Genomic DNA, 15,137 nt, shown 5'->3' on the forward strand with positions numbered 1-15,137 from the left:
GACTGAAATCTTTGCACTGGCTCCCAGTGGCTACGAGGATCAAGTTCAAAACCCTCTGCATTGTCCACAAGGCCTTCTGGGGCATTGGCCCAAACTACCTTCAACTCTCTCTTCCTAAATATCTTCCTTCTCGAGCTCTTTGCTCATCCGCCACCAACTCCCTCAGGGTCAGAAGCTTCTCCAAGCAACAAGTTGGTGGTAGATCTCTTTCTTCGGCTGGGGCTTCCCTCTGGACAGCCTCCCTTAAACTTGAGGAGAACCATCTCTGGTTCAGGAAGCACCTCAAAACCTTTCTCTTTGTGTCAGCCTTTTCTCCTCCTCTTCCCTGCTGACCTCCTAGCGGATTCGGAATCTGGTGACCTGGCCACCCTCTGATCCCAAGCCCAGGTCCCTCCCCCACCAGTCACACACACACCTGCACTGCCTGCCTGCCTGGCATCCCCCGCACTTTGGGACTGTTCTGTATACCTTCACCGCCAACACTTCACACCTGATGTTTGCACTCCCCTTTGCACTTGCCACCTGCTGGCCGTTACTTTACTTATTGTTATTTTATTCCCATTTACTGCACTGTCCCTCCCCCAACCCCTGCACTTTCCCCCTTCCCCCACCCCTGCACTTTCTCCCTTCCCCTTTCCCATGCACTTGCGCAATCGGAATGACACCTGGCCTAGTATGATCATTGTCTGTCCTCCCTTTGTTCCCCCTCCCTTGCCTCGTCGCACCTTGAAACATTTGTGTATAGGCGCGATATAAATGCCATATCATATCATAATTGAGTAGCAGGTCAGGAGGCCTAGAGACATTCACTGCTCCATTGCATACCGGGCATTGCCAGGAGACTTATTGAATATTTGCGTTGGAACTGTGGATCGGAAGAAAGTGCTAGAGACATTGGTTGGTGATAAGATAGAAGAACAAGTTACTTTCTTACCTGGTAACGTTCTTTCGATGGGATGGTCCGACGACGTATTCCATATCTATGACAGGTAATGTGCACAGCTGTGCTGCTTGGGAAAATCTTTGGCATCTGCTTCCTGCGTCGATGACGATGACGTTGATGCCGTCGATGCGCAGTCCCCGAGGACCTCCTCCGACGGCCGACGTCACCCGATGTGATAAGTAGGACGCACGACGCCCATAGCCTCAGTTATAGTTTTTTCCCAGAACTTGTGCCACCCGTTTTCTGCCAGTCAGACACACAAGGCCTTGCGGAACGCAAGCTGCAATCGCAAAAGAAATTCTGCAGCGGGGAAGGCAGGGAGGGAGCGATATGGAATACGTCGTCGGACCATCCTATCGAAAGGACTTTACCAGGTAAGAAAGTAACTTGTTCTTCGAGGGGATTGGGTCCTCCGACATATTCCATATCTATGACAGACTCCCAAAGCAGTACCACGCAAGGTGGTGGGAAAGAATTTAGAAAACAAATTTAGCATGCCCAATCAAATTGCGTAATAGAGAACTGCCTTGCCAAAGGCCAGATCTTGCCCTCTGATGGAATCGAGGGAGTAGTGACGTACAAAAGTATGTACTGAAGCCCAGGTGGCTGCATCACAGATTTGACGAATAGGAACTCCCCTCTGCAGGGCAGTAGACGCAGCCACTCCCCTGGTAGAATGGGCCCGCAAGGCAGCCAGAGGAACCTTACCTGCCAAGCGGTAACACTCGAAGATAGCTAAAATAATCCAACGAGACAAAGTCTGTTGCGTCACAGCCTGTCCCAAACGCTTTCCAGCGTAACCAATGAAGAGCTAATCGTCCACTCTGACCCGGGACATGCGCGAAATATAAAAACTCAATGCTCTCCGAGGATCAAGCCTATGGAGCCTCTCCTCTTCCTTACCAGGATGTGGAGGAGGATAGAATGCCGGAAGAACAACCTTCTGGCTCAAATGAAATTCTGAAACCACCTTCGGAAGAAAAGAAGGACGAACTCTAAGGATAACCCTGTCCTTATGAAACACAGTGAAGGGTGGCTTAACTGAAAGTGCCTGTAACTCACTCACTCTGCGAGCGGAAGTAACCGCAACCAAAAACACAGTTTTCAGAGTTAACAGCCTCAACAGGCAAGAATGTAAAGGCTCAAACGGAGCACCCATAAGAAACTTAAGAACAAGGTTCAAATCCCAACCGGGCACCAGAAAATGTGACGGAGGGAACACATTAGTGAGCCCTTTCAAGAACTGCGAAATTAAAGGAATCTTAAAATAGCAACACTCTTCAGTTGAGCGCTTAAATATGGACAGCGCCGCCAGGTAACCTTTAATGGTCCCCACTTGCAAGCCCCTGTGGGCCAAAGAAAGCAAAAAAGACAGAACCATGGGAATGTCACAATCAAAAGGATCCACATTCTTAACTCTGCACCAGTCGCAGAACTTTCTCAAATGGCAACGGTACAGAGACTTTGTTGCCGGCCACCTGGCCGAGAGCAACACCTCCATCACGTCTTCAAGGAGGTCCCAATCCTTATACCTCAACCTTTCAGAAGCCAAGCGTGAAGGTTGAGGGATCTGACCTCTGGATGGAGAACCTGACCCCCCTCCCGTGAGAGCAGATCGTCTCAGTAGGGAAGACGATGTGGAGGGCAGATGGACAAGTCGAGAAGGTTCGGGTACCACAACCTCCGGGCCCACGCCGGAGCAATGAGGATCATCTGGGAACCGAACCTCCGTAACCTCCGCAGCACTTGCGGGATGACGGGGTCTGGAGGAAACGTGTACAGCAATGGGAATGACCACTCCACCACAAACGCGTCCCCTAAGGCTCCTTTTGGAGGAAATTCCTGCGAGCAAAACCTTCACACTTCCGGTTGACACTGGAGGCGAAGAGATCCACTTGAGGGGTCCCTCAAAGGGCGAAGATCTCCAGGAGAATCTCCTGAGCCAGCTCCCACCCGTGAGAGATCGTGCTCTGCCTGCTCAGAGCGTCGGCCGTCACGTTCTCGTCTCCGGCCAGATGAACCGCTGAGATCGAAACTTCCTGCTGGATGGCCCAGAACTCGAGCTGCATCGCCTCCCTGCACAGCGGAAGTGACCCTGCCCCCCCCATTTTTGTTGAGGTAGTGCATGGCCACTGTGTTGTCCGTTAGAATCAGGACACTCTTTCCACGCACAGTCAGCAGAAAAGCCTTCAGGGCTAGCCTGACGGCCCTCAGCTCCAACAGATTGATATGGAGTCTGGACTCCGACGGAGACCAACGACCGCTGACTGTCAACTCGTTGCCATGAGCTACCCATCCCGTGAGGGATGCGTCCGTCACGATTGTCACCTCCGGCCAGGGCAACCAAAATGGGGCCCCCTTCATCAGATTGCCCTCGACGGCCCGCCATAGAAGGTCCCGGGCTAGCGAGGGCGGCACCTGAACAGGGTCCGACAGCCTGCCGGAGGACTGAGACCACTGGAGCTTGAGTGCCCACTGCAAAGATCTCATCCAGAGACGAGCCTCTGGCACCAGAAGAATGCAGGATGCCATGAGGCCGAGCAGTCTCAAGAACTCGGACGCTGGGAGATCCTGGGCAAATTGAAACATGTTCACAATCTGCTGAATGTGAAGAGCCCTCACCTGAGGAGGAAAACACTGCCCCAGGGACGTGTCGAGCACTGCTCCGATGTACTGGAGCCGCTGCGTTGGTGTCAAATGGGACTTCTTTAAATTGAGGGAGAAGCCCAGCTTGTGAAGGGAGTGGCAGGTGACGGACGGATGATCCAGGACTTGCTCGGGAGAGCTCCCCCTGATCAAACAATCGTCCAGGTAGGGGTAGACGTGAATCCCCCCTTTCCTGAGATGCGCTGCCACCACCACCATGAGCTTGGTGAAAACCCTCGGGGCGGAGGTCAATCCGAACGGCAGGACCCGAAACTGAAAGTGCGAGTCGCCAACCGCGAACTTCAGGTACTTCTTGTGCTTGGGATGGATCGGCACATGGAAGTAAGCATCCTTGAGGTCGAGAGACACCAACCAGTCCTGAAGTTGAAGGGCCTGGAGGACTTGAGAAAGAGTCACCATCTTGAACTGGTCCTTCCTGAGGAGTTTGTTCAAACCGCGCAAGTCCATGATGGGTCTCAATCCCCCGTCTTTCTTCGAAACCAAAAAATAAGGGGAATACCATCCCTTGTTCCTCTCCGCTACAGGCGCCAGTTCTATGGCGCCTTTCTCCAGCAGGGCTTGAATTTCCTGCGCAAGGAGCGGATCCGGACACTTCAAAGAGAGGTTCCCTGGTGGATTGTCGTGAGGCCTCTGCCGAAAAGGAAGACAGTAGCCGTGGGATATGATCTCCAGAACCCACACATCCGAAGTAATGGCTTGCCACTCTACAAGATGCTGCGCCAGCCTTCCCCCCAACCGGCGAACCATGGGACCTGGCCTCATGACTGAGTGGTAGAGGCTGCGGCGTTGCCTGAGAGCAAAGAGGCAACTGCCCGAGCGGCCTTGGCACCTCGAGTACCTTTGTTTCCACCTCTGGCACTCTTACGATGGCCTCTTTGACTGCTAGCTCCCCTCGCTTTACTGAAGGACGAGCAATAGCGAAAGGAACCTCCCCTCCATTGCTGTCCCCTAGGACGAAAAGGCAGAGGTTGGCGAACTGCAGCGCCCAACGACTTCGCTGCAGCTTTGGAGGTCTGCAACCTCTCAAGGCTGTCGTCAGCCTTGCTGCCAAAAAGGTGTTCACCGTCAAAGGGCATGTTGAGGAGCCGGGACTGCACATCAGGAGCGAACCCAGACTTCCGCAACCACGCAAACCTGCGCATTACGGTGCTCTCCGCCATGGACCGGCTGACACAATCTGCCAAGTCCAAACCCGACTGAACGGCCTCACACATGGCATTCTTGCCATCCTGAACCATAGCAAGGAAACCATCCCGTTCGTCCCCTTCGGGAATATGTTCAGCCGCTAATGCAACACAGTTCCACAGAGTGTGTGTGAAACGAGACAAAGCACATATGGAGTTGGCCGCCTGAAGCGCCATACCCCCCCGAAGAAAACAATTTCTTCGCCCAGCCGTCAAAACGTTTGTCGTCCCTATCCAGAGGGATGGTAGGATACGACGCCTGCCTTGCCGGGGCCGTAGCCGCCTGCACCACCAAACTCTCTGGAGTGGGGTGCCTGGACAAGTAACAGGGGTCGCTACTGGCTGGACGGTATTTTCGCGACAAAGACTTGCCCACTGCCGGGAGACTCTCCGGAGCAGTCCAAGCCGCCGCCGCCCTTCTCTGCAGAGCCATATGAAACAGCAAAACCGGGTCAGTGGGGGGACCGAGATCAAGGATGTCCGTGAGATCATCCTGAACGAACTCCCCTGGGGGAGCTGACCAACCCAAATAATCGGTGACCCGAGAAATAAGGCGCCGATATGAAGAATCAGCATGAGTGCCAGGCTCCGGCCTACAAAACTCCACTTCCGGAGAGGTGTCCAGTGCACTGGCATCATGCAGTGACTGCCTCAGGTCATCAAACTGGCTATGGCCCGAGATAAGCTCATCTGGAACCGTTACCGGAACCAAGCAGTCATCAGAGCCTTCATCACCCTCTGAAATGTACTCCAGGCGGGGAGAGGAAGACCTCTGGGGACCAAAGCAGTGCCTGACCTTAGCCAGAGCCTTTCTAGGGGCAAACCCCGTGCCACGGGGGCCCCTCCGACACCACCGCCTCGAGGGCGCCGAACTAGTCGGCGCCGGCGTCGACAGAAAAGGCGTCGATGTAGAGCGAATCGGCGTCGACGTCAGCATCGGCGGCGTCGACACAGGCCTCGAAGCCAGAGCTCCGAGCGTGTCTCTCGACCTAGGCGCCGACGGCGTCGACGACCCCCTCGGAGGCGAAGCCTCGAGAGAAATCGTCGACGACCTCGGCGCCGACGGCGTCGACGTCGACGTCTTCTTCGAAGACGGCACAGGAGCACTCGGTCTCGAGCGCGACGAGGACCGGGACCTGGAACGGGCATGGCAAGAACGGCTACCCTTGTCCGAGCGGGACCTCTCCCGCGAGCCGTGCCGACCATCCGGGCCCGAAGGCATACGAGCGGTGTCTCTCGACCGGTGCCGACCGACCCCACTCGGAGGCGCGGACGGACCGGTGCCCTGCGATTCAAGAATCGCTAGCATCTGCTTCCCGAAGGAAGCCCATTCCTCCGGTGTCGCTTGCATGGAGGGATAAGCGACCCGCCGACGGGCGGAGTCCTCGGAAGAGGACGGGGAAGGCGACCTATGCCGGCGCTTCCGGGAATGCCTCGAAGAGGCGGAGGAGGGGCGAGACCGACTCCTGGAAGGAGACCCACTGGACTTCCGACGATGACGCGGAGAGTCGCCCCTCGAGTCATCCGTCGAAAGCCCCGCAGACCTCGACTTCCGGGGCTTAGACACCCGGCCTACCGACAGCTTCTTCTTGCGTTCCCGCAAGGCCTTTGCCGTGAGCGACTGACAGTCGACACAGTCGTCCGTATTGTGGGCCTCCCCAAGGCACCAGAGGCAGGCGTCGTGCGAGTCCGTACCGACATCTTGGACCCACAGTCCCCGCATTTCTTGAAGCTCGGACGCGGGGTCGAAGACGAAGTAGACATTGCCACGAACAGGTCTACACAAAAAACCAAACAGGTTCAACGAACCCGAGAATCAAAAACAGCAAACTCCAACGAGTTGAGGCGTACCGAGATTCACGAAGCGAACACGTTCGCGGAAGAAACGGAACTGAGGCTATGGGCGTTGTGTGGCCTACTTATCACATCGGGTGACGTCGGCCGTCGGAGGAGGTCCTCGAGGACGGCGCATCGACGTCATCGATGCAGATGCCAAAGATTTTCCGAAGCAGCACAGCTGTGGACATTACCTGTCATAGATATGGAATACGTCGGAGGACCCAATCCCCTCGAAATCCTACTTCGGGCAAGAAGGATGGCACTGCCAGGAAAGGAGAATATGGAGGAAGAGGGCAGGGGGTGCAAGGGCAAAAGACCACAGATATGGGGGATGTATTTCTGCTCCACGCTCTGATCTGTATTGTTGTTTATGGAACTGACTATGTAAAACTTAATAAACAGTTGTTTAAAAAAACGTTGAGTTTAAATCTCAGTGAGTTGTCAGTCTCCTGATTCTGACTTCCCACAAAGAAAAAAGTACACATTTTTACTCAGTTGTATTTTTATCAATTGATAGGGCATTTTGTTTTTTACACAAACCTCTGTTGACGGCTGTGCAACCACTAACTTAAGGTGGGCAAAGTACACCCAACCCAAAATGGAAGCCAACCCTCTTTAGTTAGTTAACGTGACAGAGCTGCCAGGCTTAACTCAAGGGAGGGGAAGTAGACTGACTGAATTCGACCATACACATTTCCATAGAAAATGCACCACACTGGTATACTGAGCAATATATACTTTTAGAAGATTACACACCCATAAATACCTCCAAGTTGACGTACTACAAGTAAAAATACTTTGTGAAGTTAAAAAAAAAACAGTAAAATTGTTATAAAGGACAACACATCTATACTCTATTGTAGGCTCACCATTTAGTGATAGGTGCAATAAATATAGTGCAAGGGCGTTGCTGGAGAGAAAAGAAGCCTTTTGGTATGATCTCTCAGCCTGGATATAGCAGAGCGAATACACAATGAACAACCTTGAAAACCTTGGGGTTCAATGTCAAAATTAAGTAACATTAGTATAGGCAGGTCAGCCACTCAATTATGGCTTAATATGAGTGAGCGAGAGAGAGAGAAAGAGAGAGAGAGAGAAAGAAAAGCGGGCAAAGAAGCAGCAAGGCAGGTGGACGCTGCAGGTGTGGTTAACTTGTTCTGTTACTGTTTGGAAGCCGGGAAGGAGCCGACTGCAGAACGCCATGCAGAGGAGAGAGACAGCATGCATAGAAGCGAACCCGAGAGAAGTTTGCTGTGTCTCTGTCAATGGCAGCTGGAGCTGTTGCATGCAGACAGAGGGAAGGCGGAAGCAGAGCGGCTTGCAGAACTCACTGTTAATGAGTGGGTCAAAAGCAAAGCTCTGGGTGAAATCCGAAAAACGCAGAAGCAGCCACAGAAGATGAACATTGTTACCAGTTTAAGTAAAGACAGTATAGGGGATACCAGTACAAACATTGTTTAGAGCCCAAGGAAGGACAGTGAAACTGTTACGAACATTAAGAGCCACATTGTTAAGAGATAATACAAGCGAAGTAAAACTGACACGGACATTGTTAAGAAAGGATCGGTGACCAAAGCATATGACAATGATAGTTTTCTGGATACAACAAAGAGTTAATGAAAGGTGGAAAAGCCCTGGCAGGATAGTGAACCTGGCAATGTGCGAGTCCGGGACCCACACCCAAGTAAGACATTTGCAACACCCTGGCAGGTGAGTAAACTAGGGGTACGAAGAAGAGTAAGAGAAACAAAGGATTGAAATGCCAATCTGAAAGGGGTCGAACATTGGAAAAGGGGTGACCCATAACCATTTCTAAAGTGAAGTTATAATGTTTCAACACCATGGCAGGAGAGTACACTAGGGAAAGGGAAAAGACTGAGGAAGTTCAGGGATCAATAGCCCTCTGTGAAGCAAAAACAGTAACAAGAGAGTTGTGTGTGCTTCAAGGAGGCTCAAGGGAACATCATCCTTCCTTGAACGAACCATTCAAGAGAACTATATATTCAAGAGAATTATGTGCTTGCAAATGAATTGTATACTTTTAGGAAATTCAAGGGAAGAGCATTTCCCCCTTGAAAAAAACGGGAACTTTAACAAAGTGACATTTCGACCACTTGAGGAAATCTACAGAAGGGAAGACCCCTTTCCTAATGCAACTATTCTTTTGTTTTGCTGCACCATAGAACCTAATGTTGGTAGCTTTGGGAAAGTTACAGACAACCTCATATACAAATTCAATTAGGTTTAGCATGTAAGGGTCAGTTTAGGGATTTTGGACACAGGACTCTTTATGGTTTAACATCCTGACACGGACATTCCTTAGTTTTGTTGAGGCAAGGAAACCCTTCTTAGAATCAGGGACAGATAGGATTTCTCCAACCCCATTTCTTTTTATGCCAAATAAAAGTCTGTAACCCACACTCAAGATGCCACTGTGTCCAAGCCTTACTCTTGATGCCTTACATGTGTTCTAGCTGAAAGGTAATCTAGATACAATATAAAAACAGCCCTATAGCAGGCTAATAATAATCTGAAGAAGACTATGAGAAATTCAAGATGGGTAGGCAATGGGCAAAGAGCTATATCCCGGCCAAAGACACAGGCATGCAGAACAAACGTTTTAAAATTGGAGCACCTCTGGTTTTGTGGTATCCACACTCTATATTTGGGTATTGCAGAACCACAGGAACATTGTCACTCAGCAAAGGAAGAGAGAAATGCATGGGTATGGGCAAAACTTGGCAGGAGTACAGCACAGAAAGTTGCAGAAGGAGATACTTGAAAATGCAGGTAATTGGTTATTAAATCAGGTGTCCGATAGAATAATCAGAACAGGCACATATCAACATGGCGCATATGGCAATGTATTAGCATGAGCTATTTCAGGGCTTACAGCTCTTTGCAAAGAACAAGCAAGGGTGGGCTATCACAAATAATCATAGTACAAAAGATATTTGTAAAGGAACAATAAACAAATCTCACCAGCCTCCTAGCTCCAAAAGTTAAAACAAAATATATATGAAACCATTTTTACCTGCCCAGATGGAGACTAAAATCTTCGTCTTTTAGGTAAATCTGGCAGAAGAATTTCAGAAGCATCGATCGAACCGGAAAACTAAGATTTTTCTGCTGGTACAGTTGATACACTGCTCGAATTAGCCTTTCTGTTGCCACTGCAAACAATACAAATAAAAAGGTTACATACTAAATAAGTTAAATAAGTGTAGTTTATTGCATGTTCAGAAAAGAGAAGAGTAAAGATTTGACATTTCCTAAAGTTTCAGCAGAGTAGATCCAAAGATATATATTTAGCAAGTTATGTCACCATTAATGCAACTTGAGGTGATGGGAAACCTTGGATGAGCCTATCAGGCAGACTTAAGTCAAAGTGTCAGCTAAAGAACTTGCCACTATTTAAAGCCCTAGGCTCCTAACCCACATGGCCTCACAGCCATTTATTTTGAAGAAAGCTAAGATTCTCTGATAAAGGCATTTACCACCATTCCCTTTTAAGGGGGGGGGGGGCACCATAAAACTGCTTCTCAAGTACAACAATCAGTCAGACGTGTACGTGGTATATTGACCCGTATCTTTGTTGAACTTAGAAAATAAAACTTTCACCAAATTGCCTGCATTTGACCATTATGTCATTTTACATGTAGAAATATGCTGAGAAGCACAGCTTCAACCTATGTAACTACGCTTATTCGAAGATTATTCAGTGGTACGTGGCAAATTGTTTGGGCAGAATTACATTTACATCTACTGGTCCCCATTAGAGACCCCCTAAACTCTCTGCATTTCCCCTCCTTTATTATTTGGCTCTTACCCATTTTTTGTGGTCAGAGGGGCTTCTACTTAAGGCCCAATAAACCACTTCAACCCCTTTTGGATATATGGCCTTAGGTTGCCCATAATGGCGATTATATCAATGTGTGACAAAGCCAAGAAATTCGTCCCTTCTCCTCAAGGGGGAGCCACCCTCTTTGCGACTAGTGAGGTGAGCCTGCTATGCTGGACACCATCTATGGGTCAGGGCACACAGAATATCACCTGGGGGTGGGCGGACTTCACCCCCCTTGCCCCCTCCCCCATTTTGTGGGACAAGTAAACCCCAAAGCATGTTTTTTAATCCTTCTATTTCCTACTAAATCCCAAGTGTTGAAGAGCCATTTAAAGGCGGTTAGTTTGGTTTCTGCCCATGGCTAGTCGCTGCTCCTACCGACAGAGTGGAACCAATGGAAAGGTCCACCCCATTCCATGCAGGAACATAGCAATCATAAGGTCCAGACCAATGGGGAAAACACCCAGTCAGTTGGTGGGAGAAGTCAGCCATGGATGCCATACAGCAGAGCAAATGTCTCCCTCACAGGAGGTACCTGGAGACAGGAGCATGCAGACAGCACGGTGGGCAGTGAAGCCAGAGGAACGAGTCTTGAGGAAGGCGGAGAACCTGATGAGCTCAGACCCGCAGCCGAGATCTGAAGCAAAGTCACACTAAAAGCAGGCACCCAGCTGAACAGACGAGAGACCTTCAAACAAGGACGGGAAGAACTGACACGAGCAAGGCATCCCCGAAGACCGGAATGAAGTTGAAGGCGTGAATACGTGCTGGCCAAAGAGTCCACCTTCCCCAACCATCACTGCCACCAGAGAACAGGTATGCAGACCAGTAGGAGGACAGTGAGGTCATCATATATTCCACACTGGGCTAAGAAACCAGACACCCCAGGAGGGGGTGAAAGCTCACTATAGGCTAAGCAAAACGGAACCCCATGAGGGGTTGAAAACCCACATCAGGTAGAGCAACCAGACTGACAAGGGATTCAACGTCCACGCAGGGCTGAGGAATGAAAAACCACACAACATGGCGAGAAATCCAACAAAAAAAAAAAAGAACAGTCCATAAGCCTGAGCAAGCAGAGCTAAAACTCCCCTGGGACGGGAGGTGACAGATTGTCCCCAACAAGTAACAGACCCCCGAGACATTGAAACATCTTTGAACTGTCGAGCCAAGTGTATTGGCAGGGAGAAAAGGAACGTTTGGGTGAGGGCCCGGACCGACCCTCAGTGAGAAAAGAAAGAATGAAAACATTTCAATTACTTCCACAGGCCTAAGAACTGATAGAACTAAGAACTGATAGAGAACACTGAAAACTCTTTCAGGGTGAGGGTCAGGAAACCAACCACCATTAGCCAAGAAATAGGGGGCAGACAATCTTCCTAAACTGAATTTATGTTATCCTTTTTGTGACCCTTTTATTTTTGTTAGGGGCAGAGATTAGTTTAGTATAGGTTTGGGACAAAAGATAGAATTTTTATGAGACACCCTGACTAGCACCCATTTACTTTTTCTTTAAAGTGTATGGACTGTATCTTGGAATTATGGACAGACGGGATATTCTTCCCTTTAATTAAACATTTTTCTTCGGAAAACATGTCCATGTCTCATATCCCTGACCTACCCCACCCCTACATGAGTTTTAGGGAGTAGACTGGTGGCAGCACTAATTTACATTTTGGCTACACCAAGGGTGCAAGCCGTTTTAATACCTTAGTATCACAATGTAGCTTTATGGTAGCCATTAGGATACTAATGCATTTTTTAAGTCCTTCCTTTAGCCATTTTGTTTCTTTTTTTGCTATGGGGAACCATGATGCAGTGCAAGAATGGCTGTTGTGCACACATGGGCTTCTTGTAAACCAAGCAATACACTCTCTGTAGTGGTTTGAACTGGTCTAGACCAGTTCCTGGACCTGTGCAGGTCTTTAGACTTGAGGTGGTCCTGAGCATTTGGCAGTATTCGGAGCCTACCTGATGGATGGTCGCCAAAACCTGGGTTTTAAATTCTCATGTGATTGGTTAGGCCAACCCCTGTTAGATTGAGTATATAATGGAGCCGCTGCACTGCTCCTTCCTGGAATTATGTTGTTTTTTTTGGAAGTTAGGCAGGTTTACTTACCTACTGGAGGGGTTTGTGCCATTTGGAACATTGCTGCATTTTTAGTGCCAGATCTGGCCATACTGGAAGGACCCTGTGTCCCGGGCTAAGCTCTCACCCTGGTTTGCGGCTGCTGAGTGTCCTTGTGTCCTTCCCAGGTCCCCCTCTGTTCCTCTTAGTCTGCTTGGGTCAGGACTTTGTTAGGAAAGATTTCCCTTTTGGCAACGTTCCCGCCATAGTTTCTAAGGACCCCCCCAATCTATTTGTTTGAACCGGTTTTGACTTTTTGAGGATAAGTGTTCAGCTTCACTTCCCCTGCCTTTTGCTATGGGGAATCCATCAGCCTTTCAGACTAGGAGTACTGGGAAACTAGGTTTTCCTTTTATCTTTTACATTTTTGTAACTTTTTTACCTTTTTATCAATGCACTCAGCATTTTACAATGCAGTGCAATGGGGTATACTTTTGTATCACACCCAGTTGTTGGAGGCAGCAGATCTATTTTTTGCGTTATTTCGTATGACTACTAAACGTTGCTTGTGCCCTGAAATTGCCATGAGATTTTTAGCTGAACTTGCGGCTTTACAAGTTTCAAAAGTAAAAAGACAGACAATACTCATTCCTAAATTTGTGCATATAGACTCACATTAAGAATAAAATTAACATTCACATTAAAATAGTCATCATAAATATGAAACAATAAAAATGTGTGGGCACAAAAAGAAAACCTACTACAAAAGAGGAACGAAACGTGCAGTGAATTAATGTCTCAATTTCCTTTCATCAAGAAAACCTCGCATATTCCAATCTAATACCTGCAGAACATCACATACTAAAGCTCATTTCCACATGCCCTTAACTTCTCAACTACCTGGCTAATTAGGTCAGGTAGCATAGTCCATATCTAATTTCTGGAGTCTGTTGGGGCAGAACTGGCAACGTGCAATTCCGGCAGTTCAGAGCAATAATTTTGTGCATTTATTACTTGTTGACTAGAACATCTATTTTCCCCCACATTGGCTACATCTTGAGTATCTTTCTGTATCAGCACTGGGGAGATCTCTATACCCAACCAAGATCGTCCCCAGCCACCAATAAAGCATCAGCTCCTTGGCGTATTCTTAGGCCAAGTTCCGTGATATGCAACAGTTTTTCTGTGGGAAAAGAACATATTCAATCTCTGTGGAGGAGAAGAGATAACACATCGTGATTTTCTTTGAAATTGATAAGAATCTTCTTCGATTAAGTGCATTTTGACCGCCCCCTTTCTTTATCAGGGGGCGCAGAGATGCAGTAACTTCTCTGTGCTGCTCCTCACCCACAGGGCCTAATTGGGACCAGAGGCCCCCCAGAGAGCCCCGGTTTACTATCGGACCTAGCCCCACCGGTGTGCCACACCATAGTGCCTCAGCGGAGAGCTGTCCTGAGTTCCGGAGCCTAAATTGGGAAGAGATACGGCCCAAGACAGTCAGCACGGGACGAGCCCTGCTCCCGAGCGGACTGCGGGAACCAGGCAGAAGAGACCGGAGCATGGGGTCCGACGTGGGCCTGAAGAGAAGTGCCTCCACCAGGAGGCTTGATGGGCTTGATAAAGACGTGGACAACATGGATGACAGAATCCAGGGACTTGAGGCAAATTAATCCTCGATTGACATATTAGAGACCCAAATGGATATGAGAATCTCAGAATTGGAAAGCAGGGAAGAGCAGTGTGCCTTGAAAATGGACGACTTTGAAAACCGAGAACGCCGGAATAACCTGAGATTTTTTGGTTTTCTAGAAAGAGATGGAGAAATGCAAGGTGATGTAATCAAATCCATAAATGACATCATTAGAAAGGTCTTCAATGACGATTACACCACTGAGCCCACCAACGATAGAGCACACATAGCAGGAGGGAGATCCCATGGACCGCATCCAGTGTTGGCTAAATTCCATTATTAAAGCAAAGATCCTGAACATGGTGAGAAAGAAGGGTCCGGTACATTGGGGAGCTTTGCAAATCACAATATTCCAAGACCTATCGGCCTTTACTCTAACTCGAAGAAGGCTTTGCACCCCCTTGATGAAATGGCTCAGCTCAAAAAGAGTGCAATATTGTCACAAGGGATGGAGGTAGAGACGTGCCCTCAAAGCCAAAGGGAGAAAATTACACAAGCAGGAGTACAAGGAGTCCTGCAGACAAGAAACTATAGGCAACAGAGGCAGCAAAAAGAAAGGGTCAGGGAGTACAAGTAAAACAAACACGTTATGTTCCCTGTTGGGATGTATGCAGAATGGGGGAAGAGTTTCCCACAGAACCAGGGAAACTCCAGCCTTCTGAGCAGGTTACTATTACATGGCCCCACTGTGAATGCTCATGGAAAGGAGCAACAGCAGTGGGTGTCTGTGTCTGGACCCTAAGGCACAAACAAGGTAACAGTACTCACAAGACTGAAGCCTGTACGGGTCCAGCAGGTACTGAACAATGACTGCCTCCTGAAACAGGAACCAGCACCCCGTTAACAATGAGACCAGGTACAATACTGAAACGTGACAATGGAAAGGGGCAGAAATTGCCGCT

General features: G+C 49.0%; 1 protein-coding gene across 1 annotated transcript in view; it reads right to left on the reverse strand.

Annotated features, from left to right (window-relative positions):
• Positions 1–15,137, reverse strand: part of TEX10 (testis expressed 10) — a 926,719-nt gene that overhangs the window by 480,222 nt on the left and 431,360 nt on the right. Inside the window, exon 6 of the mRNA XM_069620605.1 lies at positions 9,668–9,806. Within this exon, the coding sequence (XP_069476706.1) occupies positions 9,668–9,806 (139 nt within the window). The remainder of the gene's footprint in view (positions 1–9,667; positions 9,807–15,137) is intronic.

The sequence above is a fragment of the Ambystoma mexicanum genome, chromosome 5q (genome assembly GCF_040938575.1).
Source record: "Ambystoma mexicanum isolate Mex_15411 chromosome 5q, UKY_AmexF1_1, whole genome shotgun sequence".
Lineage (NCBI taxonomy): Eukaryota > Metazoa > Chordata > Amphibia > Caudata > Ambystomatidae > Ambystoma > Ambystoma mexicanum.